At 53.1% G+C, this 14628-nt stretch overlaps 5 protein-coding genes across 5 annotated transcripts in view; 3 read left to right on the top strand and 2 right to left on the bottom strand.

The window, feature by feature from the left end:
- Nucleotides 1-2623, bottom strand: part of GUITHDRAFT_164299 (hypothetical protein) — a gene marked incomplete at both ends in the record, with an annotated part of 4868 nt that extends 2245 nt beyond the window's left edge. Inside the window, 12 exons of the mRNA XM_005828709.1 lie at nucleotides 136-172; nucleotides 325-377; nucleotides 430-516; nucleotides 739-811; nucleotides 870-942; nucleotides 1043-1121; nucleotides 1169-1246; nucleotides 1454-1507; nucleotides 1577-1654; nucleotides 2208-2308; nucleotides 2358-2396; nucleotides 2551-2623. Coding sequence (XP_005828766.1) covers nucleotides 136-172; nucleotides 325-377; nucleotides 430-516; nucleotides 739-811; nucleotides 870-942; nucleotides 1043-1121; nucleotides 1169-1246; nucleotides 1454-1507; nucleotides 1577-1654; nucleotides 2208-2308; nucleotides 2358-2396; nucleotides 2551-2623 — 825 coding nt within the window. The remainder of the gene's footprint in view (nucleotides 1-135; nucleotides 173-324; nucleotides 378-429; nucleotides 517-738; nucleotides 812-869; nucleotides 943-1042; nucleotides 1122-1168; nucleotides 1247-1453; nucleotides 1508-1576; nucleotides 1655-2207; nucleotides 2309-2357; nucleotides 2397-2550) is intronic.
- Nucleotides 2624-3088: 465 nt separating this feature from the next.
- On the top strand, nucleotides 3089-4949 carry GUITHDRAFT_88327 (hypothetical protein). Its single transcript, XM_005828708.1, has 7 exons — nucleotides 3089-3179; nucleotides 3240-3439; nucleotides 3622-3735; nucleotides 4008-4119; nucleotides 4224-4291; nucleotides 4507-4591; nucleotides 4824-4949. Exons 1-7 carry the CDS (start codon nucleotides 3117-3119, stop codon nucleotides 4923-4925), a joined length of 744 nt encoding a protein of 247 aa, XP_005828765.1. The 5' UTR covers nucleotides 3089-3116; the 3' UTR covers nucleotides 4926-4949.
- Nucleotides 4950-5810: 861 nt separating this feature from the next.
- Nucleotides 5811-8169, bottom strand: GUITHDRAFT_141772 (hypothetical protein; the record flags this gene model as incomplete). The annotated part of the gene is made up of 9 exons (XM_005828707.1): nucleotides 5811-5899; nucleotides 6123-6192; nucleotides 6495-6705; nucleotides 6863-6988; nucleotides 7662-7697; nucleotides 7804-7879; nucleotides 7946-7970; nucleotides 8028-8083; nucleotides 8142-8169. The coding sequence occupies 9 exons, from the start codon at nucleotides 8167-8169 to the stop codon at nucleotides 5811-5813; spliced, it is 717 nt and encodes a 238-aa protein (XP_005828764.1).
- Nucleotides 8170-9000: 831 nt separating this feature from the next.
- On the top strand, nucleotides 9001-10437 carry GUITHDRAFT_112203 (hypothetical protein; the record flags this gene model as incomplete). The annotated part of the gene is made up of 10 exons (XM_005828706.1): nucleotides 9001-9092; nucleotides 9138-9211; nucleotides 9264-9356; nucleotides 9414-9501; nucleotides 9573-9642; nucleotides 9692-9804; nucleotides 9861-9977; nucleotides 10042-10145; nucleotides 10197-10294; nucleotides 10354-10437. The coding sequence occupies 10 exons, from the start codon at nucleotides 9001-9003 to the stop codon at nucleotides 10435-10437; spliced, it is 933 nt and encodes a 310-aa protein (XP_005828763.1).
- A 637-nt stretch (nucleotides 10438-11074) lies between these two features.
- GUITHDRAFT_112202 (hypothetical protein) lies at nucleotides 11075-11599 on the top strand (the record flags this gene model as incomplete). The annotated part of the gene is made up of 1 exon (XM_005828705.1): nucleotides 11075-11599. One exon carries the CDS (start codon nucleotides 11075-11077, stop codon nucleotides 11597-11599), a length of 525 nt encoding a protein of 174 aa, XP_005828762.1.
- Nucleotides 11600-14628: the final 3029 nt, after the last annotated feature.

Raw genomic sequence — 14628 nt, 5'->3', positions numbered from 1 at the left:
CTCATCGTCCATAATCCTCTTGGTGCTCAACTTTCTCCTCCTCCTCCTCCTCATCATCATCATCATCATCATCCTGCCGCTTCGGGTCTGTTAAAACAGAGGTAAACTAACTTGGTGCTCATACATCATCTTTACCTTCGTCAAGAAATTTCTCTGTGATATCAACGGCGTCCTGCGCAAGAAGCTCAGCAGGAGGAGGGAGACAGAGGAGGAGACGGAGGAGGAGACGGTGGTAGTGGTGGTGGAGTAGGAGCACAACACTAAGTCAACAATATGAGGAGAAGGGGACAGAGTTTGAGGGAATGATCGCATGGGGGTGAACACCAGCGTGAGAACGGGAGTAGAAATGCAAGGGAAGAACATGGGAGGAAACATGCCTACACACAAACACACAGACTGCAAGTTTGTTGCCACTACATGTGTCATTACATCAACATCGTCACAGTGACGGCAGATGTCGGCGCTGTCGTCCATCACGTAGTTTCTGTCTTGGGTCACTTCTGCGGTCTTTGCGTCCTTCCATGCAGTGTGAGAATCTGATGCCTCCCCATCCAGAAAGCCGCGCATCACCTCCTGCTCCACGACCTCATCGGGCACATCATCATCATCATCATCATCATCATCATCATCAGCAGCAGCAGCAGCAGCAGCATCAGCATCAGCATCGTCGTCGAGCGCTTGCTGCTTCTGTTATCACCGATCATGTCAGGCATGGCCAGCAAAAGATTGTGACTTCACCTCCTCCTTGGAGAACTCTTGCAGGACACCCAGGTGAGAGTCCAACAAGTTGTTGAGGGCATCAATCGAAGCCCTGATGTCAAGACGATCAGAATCATCGTGGTGCGAGCATCTGCTAAACATCTGCCAACCTGATGTTGTTCACTGCAATGTTCTCGATCTCGTCCTTGATGCCTTCGTGAATTTTCGAGGATTTCGATTTCCCTATTTCAAATCGACGTCAGAAGAGAACTTCTTTCGTTTTGCGGTAAGGAGTGACATCATCACAGCAAAACGAGAAAGTGAACAGACAACAAAGTTTTACCTCTGCTGCAATCACCATACGAGAGCAACTTCGTTTTGATCTCCTCTAGTTGCTCGAAGTTGTTTGCAATGTTTCTCAGCTGCAGACATCAACGTCATTTCGATGTCCTCCCTCCTTCAACCTTACCTGTGTGTTCGGAGATCCGCTCGCTCTCTTCACCGCGTCCTCAATCTGCGCCAGTCCCTGAATCAAAGCACTCCGCGCCTGCAAAGATCATCAGATGTCCATCGTCAGCGCCGCTCTCCATGTTTATCATCCGTGTCATTGCCCACGAACATCGTTTACATACACATGACCAACATCTCGATCACTACCGTCACTATCTACATCATTGTCACCATCATCTCCATCTCTGTCGTCGCTGCAATCTTTGTCGCGTGACATCCTATCATTACACACGCGGTGCCTTACCCTCTCCGGCGTATGGCCGCTTGATGGAGGCGCTCTCATCTTCCTGTTTGACGTCTGCACAAGGAAAACAAGAAAATCAGCTTGCTGCAATGTGAAGGAGGAGCAATTCAAGTCAGGCATGACCGAATAGTCGATGTGATTCAAGTCTTTCCATTCAGGCCTCTTCTTCCTCGCATTCTTCTTGTTACTCGCAATGCTTTGCTGTGAATCTCGATCAGATCAACATCGTCTTCATGTTCAGATCAACATCGTCTTCATGTTCAGATCAACATCGTCTTCATGTTCAGATCAACATCGTCTTCATATTCAGATCAACATCGTCTTCATGTTCAGATCGACATCGTCTTCATGTTCAGATCAACATCGTCTTCATGTTCAGATCGACATCGTCTTCATGTTCAGATCGACATCGTCTTCATGTTCAGATCAACATCGTCTTCATGTTCAGATCAACATCGTCTTCATGTTCAGATCAACATCGTCTTCATGTTCAGATCAACATCGTCTTCATGTTCAGATCAACATCGTCTTCATGTTCAGATCGACATCGTCTTCATGTTCAGATCAACATCGTCTTCATGTTCAGATCAACATCGTCTTCATGTTCAGATCAACATCGTCTTCATGTTCAGATCAACATCGTCTTCATGTTCAGATCGACATCATCTTCATGCTCAGATCAACATCGTCTTCATGTTCAGATCAACATCGTCTTCATGTTCAGATCAACATCGTCTCCATGTTCAGTCCTTACAGCATCAGATTCCTCCATGTAGAAGCTGGCATGATCCGACATCCCCCCTGCGCCCGCCCCTGCGACTCCAGCTGACCCTGGTCCTTTCCCGACCTTCCCGCCTTGGAGGAGAAAAATCAGGAAGGCTGTACGAGTGACAACACACAGTACCACATCCTGTCAACTTCTCTGACTTGAGGACGGACTTGGCTGAGAGAGCGCATGTCAGGTTTGAATTCTAAAACAAGCAGCCCAAAGTTCCAATGCTGGAGAAGATGGAAGACGATATCACAGCACAGTGCTCATGACACCATGCATGATCTCTCTTCCTCATATCAAGCATCATGATTCCATGCCTCCTCACCTCCTGCTATCTTCTTGCTCATCATCTTCAGCCGCTGTTGCTCCTCCCACCGCTTCATTGCGTTTTGCCGCATTTTTCAACTGATCCCTGCCCTCATCCCCCCTTAGGACCTTTTTATTCCCCAGGCAGATTCCCGGGTGTCTGCAGTGGTGTAGTAGAAACTACCTCGGGGGTACGGCCCGGTCATCGAGGGGATGAGGGACGTAGCCGTTGGTTTCGTTGTGCGGGCGATATCATGGCGTATCGAGCTTGCGAACAGAAGCAGCATGCAGGGGAGCGAGAGGAAGAAGCAGCATGCAGAGGAGCGAGAAGAAGACGCATCATGCAGAGGAGCGAGAGAAGGGAGAGAAGAGGGAGGAGGGGGAGGAGGGGGAGGAGGGAGGGAGGGAAAGAGGGAGGTTGAAGATGGCAGGAGGGCAGGCGGGTGGGCGGGTGGGCAGGAGGGCAGGCAGGGAGAAAAAACGCAGAGATGAAGCAGCAATCACGTTGTTCACCAATGAAATTCCGTCTGAGAGGAAGATCATATTAAAGGAGAGCAGTGGAATGATCCTACTGAGAGCAGGAAGATGCATGAGGACTTGACAAGGACTTACTTCACACCGAACGAGGTTGCTTCACACAACTCATCGGTAAGAGCTGTGCAATGGCTGCACCCTCTCATTTCTCCTCCTCCTGATGTGTGTTCGTAGCAAAATGACTGCTGGGTGTCCTTTCTGGGAAGAGTGTACAACCTGACAGATCTCATACTGGAGAACAAAGGTTGGTATGAAGATGCGGAGAAGAGGAGAAGAATGACTGTTAAGCTTGCAGGAGCTCTGATCCAGCCCATCGCGGATGCGGCAGGGAAGGACATATCGCACTGGTTTGATCCGAAGGGGGATGTTAAGAGGTACAAGATGAGGAGCTGGAGCAGGAGCATGATGATGATGATGATGAGGAGGAGGAGGATGGAGATGGATGATAAAGCAGAGGAGGATGACGATGTAGATGATGATTATGATAATTTCATGATTGAAGAAACTGATTTTGATGGTGCCACAACGGCGATATTGATATTTTTGAAACAAACAGGCACATCAATATGGAGACGGGGATAGAGGAATACTACACTCCGATGGGACGATTTCTCCACATTCCGCCGTCTGATCCTAGCATGGACTTCAATACAGACTTCGATCTCCCTTGGTGAGTAGAAAACTGGAAACTGATGGAATGATGATGATATTGATAAAGATGATGGAGAGGAGATGATGATAAAGATGTTGATCGTGTTGTTGTTGTTGTTGTTGTTGTTGTTGTTGTTGTTGATGATGATGATGATGATGATAGACAACGTACAGAGACTTGTGTCAAACATTTTTCGGACAAGGGATGCGACTTTCGTTTTACTTCTCGTCACCTTCCTCTTTCGTTTCTCCTCACCTTGGCCCTCCTCCAATCGCCTCACTCTCTCGCAGGTGGAAAGATCATGAATCTGCTGAGCCGAAATATTGGGTGGGAATGCTGTCAAAGAAGACGAGGATGATTCGGATCGTAAACATGTTGACAAAGGATGAGCACACAGTAGAGGTAGGGAGAACAGGAGAGGAGAGGAGAGGAGAGGAGAGGGAAGAGGGGAGGGGAGGGGAGGGGAGGCTGAGGGGGGAGTAGAGTTTTGTAATAGGTTCGTGCAGGTCTGTTCGGAAGACATTCTCGAGCAGATTCAAAGCAAGTATCTCATGCACAACAAGCATGCCGCGAGGTTGTCATGTTCGATCTGAGTGACTTGTTGAGCTCAACAGGATGTCAACTTGCTCCTGTGTTGATGTTTATGGGGAGAAATAGTTGTTCTCCTTTCTATGTGCCCCCTTCCCCAGCAACACTCCCACCCTCCTCTTCCTCCTCCTCCTCTTCCTCCTCCTCCTCCTCCTCCTGAAAGTTGATGTCGCTGACGTTTGCTTTGCTTGTCAACATCAGCTACACCTGGAAGAGGTTGCCTCGTCCTGGGGTTGAGAAGGAGATGGTTGTGTTGGACATGAAGAAAACATTGGAACAGAACGGGGTGAGATGATGAAAATTTAGTTACATGATGATGATGATTGTTGTGGTGATATGATGATGATCTTGTGGTGGTTGTGGTTGTTGTTGTAGTTGTAGTTGATGATGATGTGGAGGAGGATGGGGACAGGAAGGATGATGATGATGATGATGATGATGATGATCAGCAGCAGCAGCAGCAGCAGCAGCAGCAGCAGCAGCAGCAGCAGCAGCAATGGATGTTGACAAGGACGCAGGTTGTGGACGAGAGTGAAGAGTTTGAAGAGCTCGGGTTGGATGACGATTATTTCATCCCTTCCTTGCACTTGTATTACAAAGACGACCTCACGGTTGCGTGAAGACATTAAAGAAGACTGAGATTTACATGAAGGAAGGAGAGAGAGAAAGAGGAGGGGGGGCGAGGGAGGTAGGGGGGATAAAAATAGAGAACGATGATGGAGGGAGGGAGGTGGTGGTGGTGGTGGTGGTGGTGGTGGCCGGGGGGGGGAGCGTAGGGGGCGGTAAGAGATCAATAACGTATCGTCTGTCTTGGCCAGCATCAATGCCTTGTTGTCTTTCGAAGGCAGCTCGCCGTGAGGGATCTGATGTCGCCGACGTCAAGAAATCTTGTTGTTCTCGATGAAAGACTGAATCAAGCTCCTCAGCGCATGATTGGGAATCAGCATAACTGGCTGCAATGAAGGTGAACAAGGCTCGAAGTCCCACGACTCAATCCCATCACCTCTTGCAGACTCTGATTCGTCATGGGAGATGTTGCCTTCCTCTTTACCCACTGAGTGGAGAAAGATCAGATGACTGACGTTGAAGACTTGAAACATCTCGAATCCTCACAACCTTACAATTCATACGACACAAACAAACTCGTCATTACATCGGATGTCACGAGGGCGTCATTACATCTGATGTCATGTGTTGTCTTACAAGACACATTTTGGGAGTAACATCTTCAGTTTTCAATCTTGCAAGTCATTAAATTTTGTGTTTGCAACTGCAAACATCCAGCACAATCACCACTCTCGCACATCTCGTCACAAAGGTCAAATCTGGTCATTCTTGACCATGTTTATCACGTCATCCCCCATCGACATCATGTCATGTTGTGATCACTGCAATCCTTCAAACCTCATACGTCTTGGTTTTCATCTCCATCATCAACAACACTACAAGTACACCTCAACAACACCAACAACACTTCCGCATCCATTCAAAACTTCAACAACACCTCAACACTGCTCGGCTTGTCCTCTCCTCACCCGTGTGATGGCTTCCCTCTCATATGTGTGCCCGTCGGAGCAGATAACAGGGTCCTTCACTGCAAGGAGGGTGAGGAGGAGGAGGAGGAGGAGGAGGAGGAGGAGGAGGAGGAGGAGGGTGAGGAGGGAGGGTGGAGGAGGGAGGGTGGAGGAGGAGGAGGAGGAGGAGGAGGAGGGTGAGGAGGAGGGTGAGGAGGAGGAGGAGGAGGAGGAGGAGGTGGTGGTGGTGGTGGTGGTGGTGGTGGTGGAAGAGGAGGAGGAGGAAAAATGTTGAGAACTGACTTATGTCGCTGCTAATGGGGCAAAGCATCTCTGGGGGGATGGAGAGTCCTTCCGGGAGAAGAAAGTCCGGCTGAGGTCGTACAGTTAGCAAGGAGGTGGGGAGGGTGGAGGAGAAGGAGGAGAAGAGGAGAGGAAGGAAGAGGAGAGGGGGGAGGAGAGGGAGGGATGGACGGAGAAGGAAGGGAGTGGAAGGACGAAATAGCAGGGAGGAGAGGAGGGACGTGGCGAGGAGGAGAGGAGAGGAGAGAGAAGAGAAGAGGAGGGAGGAAGGGAGGTGTGACGAAGGGAAGGGCAGGTTGGGGGGCAGGAGGCAGACAGGATCAGTGAGGAGGGAGTATGAATTTCTCGATTTCAAGGCTGCACGAGCAACACCTGAGCTGAATCCTGGTGCGACCTGCTGCCTTCGGAGTGTTCGTCGTGACCTCTAGCTCCTCCTGCTCCTGCTCCTGCTCCTGCTCCTGCTCCTGCTCCTGCTCCTGCTCCTGCTCCTGCTCCTCCTCCTGATTCAGGCATGCGCAATCGGATCGTCAAGGTTGTGCCAGTGGCTCCCGCATTCCTCCTGCTCTCATGCTCCCCTGCATGGCTGCATGATGACAAATCAGACAAGACCTCCAAACCATCCTCCTCATCATCCACGTTGCCCTCCCTTACTGCCCTTCCCAATCGCCCCACATCTCCTCTCCCCTCCTCCCTCCCCTCCTCTCCCCTCCTCTCCTCTCTTCCTGCTCTGCTCTTTTCACCTCCTAGTCTCCTCGTTCACGTGCACCGCGTTTTCACTTCCCCTCCCATGCGTGAGTCGCTCCCACTCATCGCCGACGCAGCGGCAGACAACTCCTTGCTTCCCGCACCTCCTGCAGACCGCATACCTGCGAGAGGTCACAGGAGGGGAGGGGTGAGCCGAAGAGAGGAGGGAGGAGGGAGAGGGAGGCAGCAGGAGGAGGGGGGGGAGGGAGGAAGGTGGGGACAGAGGATAGGGAAGGGGGAGAGGGAGAGAGAAGGAAACAAATGCGCCGGGCAACAGTAGCGTATGAAAAAGGAGTGAAACAAAGGAGAGAGATGGCGTAAGAGATCAAAATGACAACGAAGGTCAAGGATCAGGATCAGGATCAGGATCAGGATCAGGATCAGGATCAGGATCAGGATCAGGATCAGGATCAGGATCAGGATCAGGATCAGGAGGGAGGAGGGAGGAGGGAGGAGGGAGGAGGGAGGAGGGAGGATGGCAGGATGGCAGGGGGAGGCAGGAGCAAGAGCAGGATGAGGAGCAGAATCAGGAGCAGGAGCGGAACCTGTTCTGCCAGTCTGTGATGATAGGGGCGGCTCCTCTTGTTGGTGAGGAAGAAGGAACGTCGGGAGGAACTCTACACGAGCACGTGCCGAGACTCTTGTGACAATGCCGGCAGGAAGAGTGTCTGCCACGAGAGCATCTCAGCGTTGCTCCTCCTCCTCCTCCTCCTCCTCCTCCGTGAGCGGTGAGAAAGAGGTAAAAAAGATAAGGGAGCAGAAGAGGGGGCAGGAAGGAAAGGAAACATGTCGGACCTGTTCGGTTGTTCACTCCCTCCCCTGCCCCATGATCTGCAACTCAACAATTCACTCCCTCCCGCCCAATCTTCTCTCTTCCCTCCCTGCCTCCCTGCCTCCCATGATATCGGCAACGTCCATGAACGCTCCCCATTCTCACCTTTCGGGCAGGCCAACGCTGCTGTCCTCGTCTGCAGCAGGGATGACTTCTGCAGGACGAACTTCCCCATCTATGGCTGACTTGCAGTCAGGAGGATTGAAGCAGCACATGACCAACACGGATGGAAGTCGCAAAAACTCACATGCTTGCTCCGCTTCACCGTTGACCTAGAAATCATCCTCACAGTCAGCCAGGCTCCGCTCCCTCCCCCTCTGAGCCCTCACCTGGATTCTGCTCCTCGTGGAGGTAGCACGGGTACGATTCTCACTGGCTCTGTCCCCTGGTACAGCACAATATGAGGAAAACACGTGCTCCTTCCCTTGTCTTCTTAGGATCACCTGAGGAGGTTTGTCGAAACATGTTCATATTGGAAGCAAACCCCTTCACACAGAGTTAGACCTTTCACCTCAAACCCTGTATCCTCATCATTTCTCATTTCCACAACAATCTCCTCGAGACATCATCCATATCTTTCTCTTCATCGTCATCTCCGATCACGACTGCAACCTTCAACGCCAACACTCATGCCGTGACAGGGTGCCCCTGTCATCTTGTCCATCTCCACCATCTTCCTCTCATCATAGATTCATCGCCACCATCGCAAAACCCCCCAAAAAACAATTTCCCTCCCCCTCCTCCCGCCCCAACTCCCTGACGTTCCCCACCATAGCGTCGCTGTACAATCTTTTATAATCTTTCTTATAAAATATGGTTTATAATTTGTAGACGTATATAGTCGATGATGGATTTTTAGGGTTACAAATTTTGGCTCAAATACCTTTTTAACCCAATAAAAGTATATAAAGAAATTTATAAATTATTTTTAATTGTTTCACAAAATGTAAAAATTCTTTTATCATTCCAACAATGTTTTTAAAAGCAAGGGCGCATTATACAATTTATACCTGTTGCGATCGCTCCAAGGTCTGAAATGCTCGAGGAAGAAGAGTGGACCTGGAAATGGCGGGGAGGAGAAGCAAGGGAGCGAGGAGTGCAAGAGGGATCATGCAGGGAGAAAGATCCAGGGAGAGGGAAGCAGGGAGGGAAGCAGCAAGATGCTTGATGGGGGGTGTCGAAGCGATTCGGAAGGGCTAGTGATTTCTTTGCCAAGGGGCAAGGCAGCAGACATCTATGTCAGGGATGAGCATGAAATAAGAAGCGACACCGTGTTCAAGAAACGTACTTAGTGTATTTCAGATGGGCGTGACGCAAAGCAAGCAGAAAGTGCTTCTCGATGCACAACGGGACCGCAAGCCGCCGGGCAATGAAGCCGATTACTTCAAGACGAGGTAAGGGGGCGTTCGCTGTCGATCTAGCTCCTGAGATGATGGCAGTCAAGGGATGTATCTGCACTACAGGTCTTGGATGCCCTCCGGTCAGCCCAAAGGCGTTCTGTTCATCATCCATGGTAGGGGGATGTTGCCTGGAGCAAGAAACTGAGAGGGAGACAGGTTTGGCAGAGTACTGCGAGAGATATGACAAGACGGCGGAGGAATATAAATCTCTTGGATTTGCGGTCTTCTCCCATGACCATCAGGGGCACGGCAAGAGCGGTTCGCTCCCGATTCCTGCATGCGGTCCCTTGGCTGACCGAAACTCTGTGCTTTCAGAAGGAGAGCGGGTTTACATCGAGCACTTTGCAGACTACGTCAGCGATTTCTACGACTACGTGCAATTCGTGATGGAGAGACATCCCGCGTAAGAGAGGGAGCAGGGAGGATGGCTGATGATGCGAGCGGCTCCATGACGGCTGACTGTTGTTCCCAAAGGCTTTCCAAACTTCCCCGGGTGGTCTGGGGACATTCCATGGGTGGTCTAGTCGCCACTCACGTCATCCTGGTGAGAGGAGGAAGCTGATCGTCGTGCCGTGTGATCGAGTCCTTCACAGGACAGCAGCAAGTACGCGGCCCAGTGGAAGGCGTTGATGCTGACTGGGCCAGCGCTCGAAGTCGATCCTAAAGCAGCGTCGCCGTTCGCTCAGTTCCTGGCGAGGACGCTCAGGTCTGTCTGCATGCTGCATGCTGCGAGAGCGCTCACTCCCCGCGCGTGCCGAGCAGCAACCTCGTCCCCAAGTTCGCCGTCCCGTGGGAGCGAGGGCCTGCCAGAAAGTTCCCGCTGTCGCACGATGACAAACTCAACGAGGCGTTCCATAGCGACCCCCTGGTCTATCACGGGTACCTCCCAGCTGCAGCTCAGCTAGTGAGTGAGCTCCTCCTGACCTGTGCGGGTGCTCTGCAGGGGACTGCGAGTGAGGTGGGGAGCAGAGATGCTGACCGCGATCGCGAGGGCCCAGGATGACGCCGGGTCGATCTCGCTGCCTTACATCCTCTTCCATGGCAGCGGTGAGCGACCGAGGCGTCCGTGTGCGAGAAGGAACTCACGACGTGCGCCAGCGGACCATATCACGAACCCCGATGGGAGCGAGAGGTTTCACAAGAACACGAGCTCCAGCTCCAAGGAGTTCGTCCCAATCGAGGGAGGATACCACGAGGTAAGGCGAGGTGCGGGCACCAGTCCTGCCGTCTCTGACATGGCCTCCTCCTGCTCCAGCTCCACAACGAGCTGCCGCAGTACCGGGATCCCTTCATGAAGCGAAGCTCCGAGTGGCTGCTGAGCATTGCGAACCGCGGATGATTCTTTCCCTGCACACCTTGTTACTGACAAGCATCCTTGCTAATTTTCTTGTCTTGTAAAGGATCGTCGTATACCCGTCCCTCTCTTCTCCTCCTCTTCTCGTTCCTTCCCGCTCCCTCCTCCTCCCCAACATGCCTGGTCGTCCTGGATGTCCCAGTGCTGTAAACTATCCTCTCGTCCTAATCGCTCCTGTCCACCTTTACACAGTCTCTTTCTCCTCCCTCCTCCCTCCTCCCTCCTCCTGCTTCCTGCCCTCCTGCTCTTTCCTCTCCTCTCTCTCCCTCTCCCTCTCCCTCTCCCTCCCTCTCCCTCTCCCTCTCCCACACTCGCCGCCTTACCATCTTCGGGAATATCTCCCACTTGTAGGTCTTTCCCTGGCCCCCCTCCTCCCCGCATATCAGGTTATTACCCCCCTCCTTCCCGCCCGCCCCCCCCGCCCTCTCCCCCCCCCCCCCCTCACCGCAACCGTCTCTCCTCGCGCGTCAACGCCCCCCTCTCTTCTCCTCCTCCCCTCCTCTGTCGCTGCCTCTGTTCCTTGGTTGTGTTCCTCCCTTCATCCCCTTCCTCCCTCTCCCGCCTCTTCGAGGACGACAAGGTGAGGGAGGAAGAAGCCCTTTTGTACTCCGGAAGCATAGCGATGCATGGTACATGCTCCATCAGGCACATGGCGCTGCTCCTGCTCTTCTTCCTCTTCCTCCGTCCCACCATCAACACCAGGGACATGAATCGAGAGCGCTTCATGGCGGCATGTCGAGCTGGCCCGTTGAAGGGACTGCTCCGCATGCGAGGCGGGAATCCGTTCTTTGCTCAGAGCAGCGGGGAGGGGAGGAGGACGAACCGGACGAGTGAGGCGGACGGCATGAAGGAGCGCATGGACTTGTTGGGCAAGCTCAACCTCCGTGTCGAGGACTTTGTGAGCAAATCACGAGCTGCAGCGGAGGCGTGGGACCCGTCGGTGGTTGGTTGTGTGCCGGACATCGACTCGCTCGGCGAGGAGGTGAAGAATCATCGGAAGCCCTCGGGACGGTACGTTTATCCGCGCTCCGCCATGCCGCCTCCCTCGGACGAGCCCTCGCACAGCAGGATGAGATCTGCTGTTGAAGGCATAACGCTCGATGATCCTCCCGTCAGCATTCAAGTCCAGGTGTGCCCGCTCTTCTAATCCTCTCTCCTCTTCACCCTTCGACTTGTTTCAAGGCTTCCTGCCTAGTTTCATCTCATCTCATCTCATCTCATCTCTTCTCCTCTCCTCTCCTCTCGTCTCGTCTCGTCTCCTCTCCTCTTCCCATCTCTCCTCTCCTCTTCCCATCTCTCCTCTCGACTTCTCTACACTTCACTTCCTGTCTGTCCCCGTTGTCCGTCCCGTCATCTGTCCACGACCTCTTGACTCATCGAGGCTGCAGAGAGAGTCCCTGGAACAGATGAAGGAGGCTGTAGAAGCAGCAGCAAGGGTGGGCCTGCTGGAAGACGAGGAGTCGCCATATCAGTCTCCCACTCATTCACCGCTGAGGAAGAAGAGAGAGGAGGAGGAGGAGGAGATTGTCTTTGAGAAGGGAAGCAGCAGTACAGAGAAGAGCAGGAGGGAGACGGAGGAGGAGGTTTTCCTGCAAGCTTCAGCTCGAGCTCTCTCCCTCCTCGATGCTGAGAAATGTTCTGAAGCTTTCCCTTTGATCCGTGAACTGCTGGAGGTAACACTTCCTAGCCCTCCCTTCTCCTCTTCTCCACTTGTCCACTCCCTTCCCCTCCACCGCTTGTCTCCGCCCTTCTCCTCCTCTCCTCGTTGAATGTTTCTGATGCGTTCTCCCTCCTTCACAGCAACGTCCATGTAACGCCACCCTGTGGATTCGTGCGAGCGTCGCCCTCCTGCATCTGAAGAGGTCAGGGGAGAAGAGAGGGATGGAAGAGGACGCTGACTGTGAGTCACAAAGGTACCGAGAAGCTTCCTTGCATGCTGTCACTGCATCCAAAATCACGGTGAGGGCAAGATGCGAGGAGGAGGGGAAGGAGGAGGAGAAGGGGCGGAGAACACCAACAGGCGTACGGAAGTGCAACAGGATAAGTTATCAACAATGATAGGAGGAGGAGGAGGAGGAGGAGGAGGAGGAGGAGGAGGAGGAGGAGGAGGAGGAGGAGGAGGAGGATTTCTCGTTCTGATTGATCCTCTCCAGTCGACCTCTGTGCTCGCCCACCTCTGTGCTGGCCGTGCCCTCCTGGCTCTTGGACGAACTGTCGATGCGCAATGGCACCTGAGCAAGGTGGTAAACCCTCCTCCTTCCCCCGACGCCGCTCAGGCGATCTACCACCTGGACCTCATCACCGCTGGCAGACAGGTACAGGGGGCCGGGAGACGGGGAGGGACGAGTGATGGGGGGCAGCCTATGCTGTGGGTCGGGACTTGCAGCAGAGGGAACAGAGAGACAGAGACAGAGAGACAGAGACAGAGAGAGAGAGAGAGAGGACGAGGAAGTTTGAGCAAGGGAGGGTGGACAGAGGGAGCGAGGACAAGGTGGAAGGGTGGTAGGAGAAAGGGAGGTAGGAGGGGGACGAGGGAAGCCAGGAGCCAGGAGCCAGGAGCCAGGAGGTAAACATGGCTGCAGGCCCTTGACATGGTTGCAAACGTGGAGCACTTCATCGGAAGATCGCGATCGCTGCTGTCGCTGTGCACGTGCAGTCAAGGTTTTTCACACGGGGGCTGGCTGGGAGGGTCTTCCAAGGAGGAGGAGGCGCCTGGAGATGACGTGCTGGATGAGGAGAGGAAGAGACAGGTAGAGGAAGGAGTCGAGATTAGCAGATACTGACGCTCCTTTCCCTCCCTCCCCTCCCCTCCTCACTCCTCTCCTTCCCTCCCCTCTCTTCCTCACTCTTCTTCCCCTCTCTCTCCTCTCCTCACGGACTCTCCCCACTCATCTCTCAATCTTACCCACCCCCCCCCTCTCGCTCACTTCACTTTCTCTCTTCGGCCTCCCCCTCTTGTTCTTTCTGCATCAGGAGGAGGAGATGGCAAGCTATGCGATGACGTTGGGAGAGAAGGCGCAGGTGACAATGCTTCTCTTCTGCTGTTGCGACCTTGTGAAGATTTTTGTCAGTTCCTCTCGCCAGCGTCTGTACTCCCGACGATCGTGAAAGTGAGAAGAAGACCCTTCGATCCTGCCCTCTGTTCCTGTCTCTCCTCCTTATACTCCACCCTCTTCAACTTCAACTTCAACTTCCTCTTCAACTTCAACTTCCTTTTCCTCTTCCTCTTCCTCCTTCGATTCTCTCCTCGCGTGTTCTTGTATCTCCTCTCATCGACTCCTCACTTCCTCTCCAAGGTGAGAAGCCTGCTTGTGATGAAGAAATTCACCGAAGCCATTGCCATCTGCGAGTCAACTCTCATCAGCCCCAATGATGTACATCCCTCCTCCTCCTCCTCCTCCTCTGCCTCCTCCTCTTCCTCCTCCTCTTCCTCCTCCTCGCCATCAACAAAGATCCCGATCGCTCCAGAGATGTGGCTGCTACACGCCCGTGCTCTACATCTGAGCGGCGATGTCGAGGGTTCGGAGAGGTGAAATGAATTTCTACCTTGCTCCTGCGTCTGACAATCTCTCCCTCCCTCTCCCTACCTCTCTCCCTCTCTCTCTCCCTCCCTTCCTCCCTCCCTTCCTCCCTCCCTCCCTCCCTCTCTCCAGGATCCTCCGCAGCGCTATTTCTTGCAACCTCTACAACGCTGAGAGCTTGTCGGACGAGAAGGCGTTGAACTTCTCAGCGATCCGCCGCGGCCACTGCACTCAACATCGACCGCACGTGTCAACGTCGGGCTGTGAGTATGACCGGGTTGATTGGACGTGGACCTCAAGGTTGACAAGCAAAGAAAGGGAACACCTCCTGCATCAGTGTGAGCAGGTGGGGCAACGGGAGGAAGGGGAGGAGCGGAGAGGAGGAAAAAGGAGAGGGAGATGTTGAGGTGGTGGAGGAGGAGAAAGGAGAAGGAGAAAGGAGGAGGAGGTAAAACGAGGACGATGAGCTTATTGAATTGTTGTTGCAGGAACTCTCTGTGCTCTGTAAACTGCAAGACGGGAGGAATAGGGGGAACATTGCATTTCAAAACAAGAAGTTCGCAGAGGCTGTCGCATCTTACACGTCAGCACTTGAGGTAGATGAAGCTTTCCTCTCTTCCTCCTCCTTCAGAGCATCTGCAACTCCTCCTCCTCT

The sequence above is a fragment of the Guillardia theta genome, assembly GCF_000315625.1.
Source record: "Guillardia theta CCMP2712 unplaced genomic scaffold GUITHscaffold_57, whole genome shotgun sequence".
Classification (NCBI taxonomy): domain Eukaryota; class Cryptophyceae; order Pyrenomonadales; family Geminigeraceae; genus Guillardia; species Guillardia theta.
This window is presented reverse-complemented; position numbering and strand designations above follow the sequence as displayed.

Coding starts and splice junctions, on each gene's coding strand:
- GUITHDRAFT_88327 (XM_005828708.1), top strand. CDS start 3,117: ATGCATGAGGACTTGACAAGGACTTACTTCACACCGAACGAGGTTGCT. Junction 3,736..4,007: donor ACAGACTTCGATCTCCCTTG/GTGAGTAGAAAA, acceptor ACTCTCTCGCAG/GTGGAAAGATCATGAATCTG. Junction 4,592..4,823: donor AAACATTGGAACAGAACGGG/GTGAGATGATGA, acceptor ACAAGGACGCAG/GTTGTGGACGAGAGTGAAGA.